Source organism: Setaria viridis, chromosome 9, assembly GCF_005286985.2.
Source record: "Setaria viridis chromosome 9, Setaria_viridis_v4.0, whole genome shotgun sequence".
Taxonomy (NCBI): domain Eukaryota; kingdom Viridiplantae; phylum Streptophyta; class Magnoliopsida; order Poales; family Poaceae; genus Setaria; species Setaria viridis.
In genome coordinates, this window is record NC_048271.2 from 34,867,481 (window position 1) to 34,874,342 (window position 6,862).

The 6,862-nt window shown below is 45.5% G+C and overlaps 1 protein-coding gene and 1 pseudogene across 1 annotated transcript; one reads left to right on the forward strand and one right to left on the reverse strand.

Annotated features, from left to right (window-relative positions):
* Positions 1-390: 390 nt before the first annotated feature.
* Positions 391-1,508, forward strand: LOC117836205 (uncharacterized). The gene has a single exon (XM_034715587.2). The coding sequence runs from the start codon at positions 414-416 to the stop codon at positions 1,128-1,130; it is 717 nt and encodes a 238-aa protein (XP_034571478.1). The 5' UTR covers positions 391-413; the 3' UTR covers positions 1,131-1,508.
* A 2,708-nt stretch (positions 1,509-4,216) lies between these two features.
* Positions 4,217-6,065, reverse strand: LOC117835577 (serine hydroxymethyltransferase, mitochondrial-like; annotated as a pseudogene).
* Positions 6,066-6,862: the final 797 nt, after the last annotated feature.

Genomic DNA, 6,862 nt, shown 5'->3' on the forward strand with positions numbered 1-6,862 from the left:
ATTATGTCGGGCCGAGCTGGGTCGGGAAGAGCTGACGGGGCGAAAAGAAGAAAGAAAAAGAAAAGAAAGAAAGGTTTGAAACCCAAATTCAAAATTAAATTCAAACAAATAAAAACAATGCACTATCATGGATGCAACAATAAACTCATATGATTCATTAATTTATTAAAGATTTTAATTGCCTAAGGAAATTAAATGCATCCTAAGAAATTTAAATACAACCTTAGAAATCTTTAGACACATGCACTTAGTTCCTGGTAAATTTTATTAAATTGTTGAAAATCAGCAGAAATATCCCGGCATGCGCTGCGCCACCGCCTCCCCGTCCGGCCGCTGCTATTTATACGCTCTCCCCCGATCCCCCTCTCCCGCCCAGGCACCCATCGCCAGCCACCCACTGGCCAACTGCGCATATGAGCCCCACATCGCCGCGGCAGTCCGGCGCCGGCGCCGCCGGCGGGTCGCGTCACGCCGCGTTCAAGGTCCACAGGGACTCCCACAGCATACACAAGGCCACCGCCTCCCCGCCCTCCTCGTCCTCCACAAACTCCTCCGTGTCGTCGTCCTCCAACGCCGCCATCACCAGCACCAGCCACCGGCCTCCCCCGGCGCCGGCGCCGCGGCCGCAGCAGCCGCGGCCGCCGCAGCAGCAGCCGGTGATCATCTACACGCACTCGCCCAAGGTGATCCGCACCAACCCTCGCGACTTCATGTCCATCGTGCAGAAGCTCACCGGCCTCGACAGCCCCGGCCCCGCCCGTGGAGCGCCCCCGGCGGCGCGCGTGGCCGCGGGCTCGGCCGCCGCCGCGGCGCAGGACGAGTCGTCGTCGTCGTCGTCCGAGAGCTGCGCCAACGCCCACGGCGCCGGGCCGCCGCCTCCCTACGCGGACTCGCAGCTGATGCCGCCGCCGCCGGCACCGCCCGACATCCCGCTGTTCGCGCCCGACGCGTCAGGCCTGCAGCAGCTCTGCGCGCCAAGGGGGCTCTACGGCCAGTTCCCGCCGGTCGACGCCGCGGCGCTCGGCCCGGTGATGTCGGCGAACGTGAGCGGGGCCGGTGGCATCAACGGTGGGGCCGTGTTCTCCCCGTCGATGGTGGAGGCGATGCGGACGTTTCCGGACTATAATTAGGCAGGCTTGATCTAGTCCGTGCATGGATCAGGCGATGATGCAGCGATGCATGAGCCGTTGCCATGCCATTGTGCAATAACCGGAGGTTGATTTTTGCTTGATCTTTTTTTTTTTCTAGCCATGATCGATATCTACTTGCCCGCGAACGTGTAGAGAAAACAAAGAGAGGAGAGATGTTGCCATGGATGTGAAAGTAGCCTAGTTACACATCTCTTTGTTCATTCTTTTTTCTGCTAGGAATAAAATGAAGTTAGTGATCAATTGATATTGCATGGAATCCTTGTAATTCTTTAATAGTTCTGTTATTTTAGTTCCACCTCTTGCCACTTTCACGGTGATGAATTTTGCAGTGTAAATAAATAGGTTGGAGAATTTTGGGTTGCACCACATGTGTATATATCAATGTTCTTTACTTGAACCGGTTTTGTTCATGTACAGTGAAACTGAATTGCTAGTACACTTGTGCTGTTTTTTTAGCAAAGCACGCTTGTGCTGATTGAGTGATTATGCACACGCAGATTGTGAGCTGGGCCTTGTGGCCGAATAGCGAGGATAACGGCCCATGTCTGATTCAGGAGCATTTCAAATTGCCAGGCCCATCTTAAAAATTTGCCTCTTTCTAGTTTCTACTTCATCCGTACTTCACCTGCCCCCGCTTCCATAACCTGTTTGCAGGCTCTTTATAAGACTTTAACACCGTTGCTAGATACAGTATATTGCTGAAACCATCATTTCCACTCTCTTTTTTTTGAAAACTACTCTTTTTTTAAGATTAAACTCATTCCCACTCTACAAAAGGGCCTGGCTATTCGAACCCTTCAAAAGACTGACTTGAACATATCAGCATATATATTTTAGAAGGACGTTCATGCGGTCATGGTACTACACTAGTCGTGTGTGTCAATTGTGTTTCGCAAGGCACCATTTCCTCATAGCACCCATTCTTTTGACATTGTCAGACAATGACAGTGAGAGCTCGAGTGAATTTTGTTACCATTTTATAAATAAACTAGGATCGTGCCCGTGCGTCGCTATAGGCAAAATAAATGCTATCATGAGCATAGATAATTTAGAATGGTACATAATGCACATAATAAAAATCAGTTTAGAATGGTACATAATGTCACACAACAATTTACAATTGGATTTTCTAAATGGAGTTTGCATGCTACACATAATTCAAAAACTACAATGATATTTTCAACAGGTTCACAGTTCTTGAGTATCTCAACCGTACAGTTTTCCAGGCAGTATCATGGTTCACCACTAAAGTAACCTAAAATTCAACTAAAGTCCTGACTTTGCCTGTTTCCATGCCATACATGGAGCTGCAAAATAGAGCATCATCTAAAAATTAGAAACATGTATATTTCCTTGAGATCTCATCTTTTTAGTCTAATGGAGATTAAGCTTAGTCTAATGGTCTAAAACTTAATACTTAAAAGGGTTTCACATGACTGAAAGCGCAGATTAAGAATGCAAAACACTAAGCTTCAAAGTCCATGATTGCCAAGAGTTGAAACACACTACATTGTGTTTACCATGTAACTTTCTCGTGTGCATCCATTGGATTAGTGCAGAGAAAGTTTGAAAAAGGTATGTTAAGCAATGAACAAATCTTGATTGCAGTTATTATAACACTATGTCTATTGAGGAAACAATGTCGTTCAATTGTTGAAATTTGTATGCATTGATTAGAAGGGAATGAATGAAATGGACATGATTAAGAAATGAAAATAAGAAGATAAAAACCTTGACTTACCTCTGCTAGTGCAACAATAGTAATGGCTGAATGAGTGAAACAAGCAGTTGGGTTGCTTAAATGAATCTAGGATGTGGTCCTTTCTAGAGATTTGCTCAGCAACTACATTTGAACAGTCAGCTGAAAAATAAGCACAAACTGGAGACAGATAGATGCAACACCAGCTAACCAAACTTGCTTTGCTACGGGCTTAGATCATAATCAAATAAAATAACATCAACTTGATATTCAAACAATTATGAAGTTAACCTATAGTGAGAGAAATCATTAACATTAAACATATGATCCTATTGTGAACCTCCATATTGAATATTGATACTATCATCTGGTAAGTAACTGTACTCATAACTTACTGAACCAACATGAGCAACAAGACTCTTAATTAGGCCTCTTTGAAAAAATTACATGCCCCTAGTAAGCACTCAGCAAGGTTTATAGTAGTGGTGAGTGTTCCTATCTCAACAGGTCCAGACCTCCTGGGTTCAATTACAGCTCTTGTGCTCCATTTTTAGTATTTCTCGGTCAATGACAGATAGATGCAGGAAGTTGCTAATAGGCTAAACAACAGTCCCCTTTACCATGCACGCGCAGCTGCAAATGCTTTCTAGGAGTGCATATTTAGTCATTCAAGGGAATCTGTTGGGAGGAGTACGATAGCATGGGCAAGCAACAAGGTTAAGATGAAATTCCTGCTACTTTGAGATGGCCTGCATCACCTTGCAGAAAGGTGTAGGACAAAAGGCAATGTAAAAGTCATTCTTTGTTGGGCATCTCTATTTTCTTAGAAAAGGAGAAAGAGGGAAAGTCGAGGTCACCAGCAGCAACAATGGTGCTGGCACATCGGCGTCCCCATCCATCTGTTGATCAGGAACCTCCCCGCATCAGCAGAAAAAACAAATGAATAATGGACTGGGCATTGCTCGACAACGTGAACCAATAACGTGCACAAACCTGTGTTTGAACCAATAACATGGACTGGGCTTCACAATATATACTCACTCACGAACACTGAAGAGGAGTGTGTTTCTCGATTAATCAACAGAGATCGAAGGGAACAAGAATGTAGCAAAATTATTTAGCTTTTCACTATGATACGGACCTCTAATTTCAGATGGGAATCTCTCTTCCCGCCGCGCTCGATGGGAGCACGTCGATGGCAGTGGCCTCCGTGACACGGCCCGTCGAGTATTGTCTCGCTCATGCCACCCCGGAGCGCGTCAATGGTGGCGACCCAGCCATGGCTGTCAAGAAAATAATTGGAGGTGAGGCCATTCCTTTGATAGTGCTTGGTGGTTGGCGTCAGCGGGCGGAGTGAAATAAAGCTTCAGTATGTATTAGATTGAACTGGAAACCTGGAGCAGATACACAAAGGAGCATGAACTACTTTCTGTTGATGCAAGGCAGAATGAGATCTTACCTTAGGTCAGAGGGGTCCATCCTTCTTGCTTTTCCTAAAAGCTGCTACTAATACAAAACAAGCTAATCATCATATTAAGTAAGCATACTTGTACAAATCTAGCAGAGTTACTAATAACCTGCTCTTGATAAGCTCGGTACTCTGGGGTAGTTGCCTGAAATATAATCAACCACTGAGAGCCATAGACAAAGGAAAACAATATGAATTAAAGATAATATGAAACAACATAACTGGCACAAACCTGCTTAAGCGCAACAGCCAAGCTAGTAATGGTATGGTTATGAGGCCCGCCTTACAAACCTAGAAAGACGGCAGTGTTGATCTTGTCCTCAAAATCATACCTAACCTGTATAGTGATACACCTTAGTCCTTCCTTTTTCTTATGTACTACAGCATGAACTTATTAGAAGAAACATCTTCAACATCCTATGCTACTATAGTCTATTATTTTCCTCCAGTCATACCTATTTTTTCTGCTTATTTATTTGTTTCACTCCCTTCCTGTAAAAGATCATGGCTCCACGTGGCCCACGGAGTGACTTGTGAGTAGTGGTAGTCACTATATCTGCATAATCAAAAGGAGATGGAATGATGCCAGCTGCAACAAGCCCACTGATATGTGCCATGTCTGCTAGAAGTATTGCTTTCTGCTTGTTGCATATCTGTCAATCACAAAACATGATTGAATTATTTGGTTGATTGCAGTGTAGGAGCAGATAAGGTGTCAGGGTGATTCAACTTGAAATAGTTTTACCATCGGAAGAGAAATGATGAAAAAAAGTATATCCTAGATAAGAAACTTGTTTGGCTAAAAATGAAAAAAGAAATAACACATTACTGCCATATGTAAAAGTGACAAAATTATCTGAATAAGCTGATGATACAAAGTATATGAAATAAGGAGGGAAAGTACCTGATCATAATTAATGAAGCCAGTGTTGCTTTCATCCAGTCTGTAGGGCATTGTCTCAAAGAATATCGAAGTTGCCGAAATCTTCTTAGTATCAGTCTGCAAACGTTAAGTAGAACCTTTGAGCAACAGGAGTTTCAGTAGCATACATGAACGTTTCTAAGAATTATGGGAAACTATATATACACATTATGTAATCATGTGCGAAGGTAGCACGTAGCTTGCATAGCAACTTCCAATGCAAGAATGGAACAACCATAAAGATTAAACTATCTGCAGGGCTAGCAAGGAAAACAAGCAACAAATGACACATTCATGCTTATATGCTACCTCTAAATAAAAATAGTAAGGAGATAAAAGTAAAATCTAGATCCATGTACGTGGTAACCATGAGAAAGATGTCCACCGTGAGGAAGATCATGATCCTTTCATGTGGCTTCAATAGGACGGTGTGTACATGGAAGTTGGCAGGTGAACCCGATAGAGGTTGCACATTCACTTTAGAGGTAAACATTGGTTATTACAAGCTGACCAAGCGGAAAGCCTCTAAAGCACGTTTTGACCTAAGGATTCGGTCATATCAATGTATCTGCAACTAAGGAAAATCAGAACAACAACCAATTCATGTTATCCATGGATTCACGTAGATGACAATTCGATTTCTCTTGCAAACATGCGTGTTTCCACTAAAACAATCCCAATAATGACAACTGATAGAACAGGGCCTTACTCATTCCTACCGTAGTATCTTGCGCCGGTGTACCCCTCGCTGTACTTGTTGGTCATGATAGAACCTACTGCCTGCATCACTGACACCGACATGAAATTCTCCATCGTGATGAGCTCCAGCCCCTGCATCAAATATTTTGACATAGACACAATTCAATGAGAACAAAGAATATAATATAATCCAACATTGCAACAACTGCATATGACTGAAGAAGTAGGTCTAGAAAAGATGACTGAAGGAACTAGAGACCACGGCGGATAACCCTCACTAGGATAGTAGCTTCACCCATGGTGCCACAGGCTGCTGTTGCTCCTGCTCCTTCCTCCTCTTCAAACTCTCGGCCGCCGTAGCAGCTGGCTTATCCGCTCCTTGATCTGCACCAAAGCATCAAAACCCCATGAGCTCCATTCCAAACCCATCGCACCAAATCCTAGCACCCGAAACACCCGCAAAGACCACACCTTTCTGCGCTGCTACCCTTGCCGCGTCCTCCGCCGAACTGGCGCTCCTCGCCGGGGCCGCAGTCGTAGAATCCTCCTCGGCCCTCCTAGGCGCGGACGCCGGGGCCTCCGCCTGGTTAGGGTCACGGTTTAGATCGGTTAGCCGGTGGGTCAAATCGGGAGGCAGCGATGCGGGATTCTTCGATCTACGGTTGGCCGACGCTCTCACCTTGGGCCTCTTCGGGGAGGCACGGATGAGGAGGACGGCGACGGGGACGGGCGCTTCTCGGCGGCAGAGCTCCGGCGAGTCTCCACCATGGTGTGCCCGCGGAGGCGAGTGTTTCCTCTGCCACGGCGCGCTGACGCGAGAGGCGTAGCCTCGCATGAGGAGGGAGAGTGGCGGGCCTGATGTGGAGGATGGCGAGCGACTCCATGGACGGAGCGGAGAGGTGAATGTGGAGAGGATGGAGGAC

What these genes read in the sequence shown, in the direction of transcription:
- LOC117836205 (XM_034715587.2), top strand. Translation starts at nt 414, where the DNA reads ATGAGCCCCACATCGCCGCGGCAGTCCGGCGCCGGCGCCGCCGGCGGG.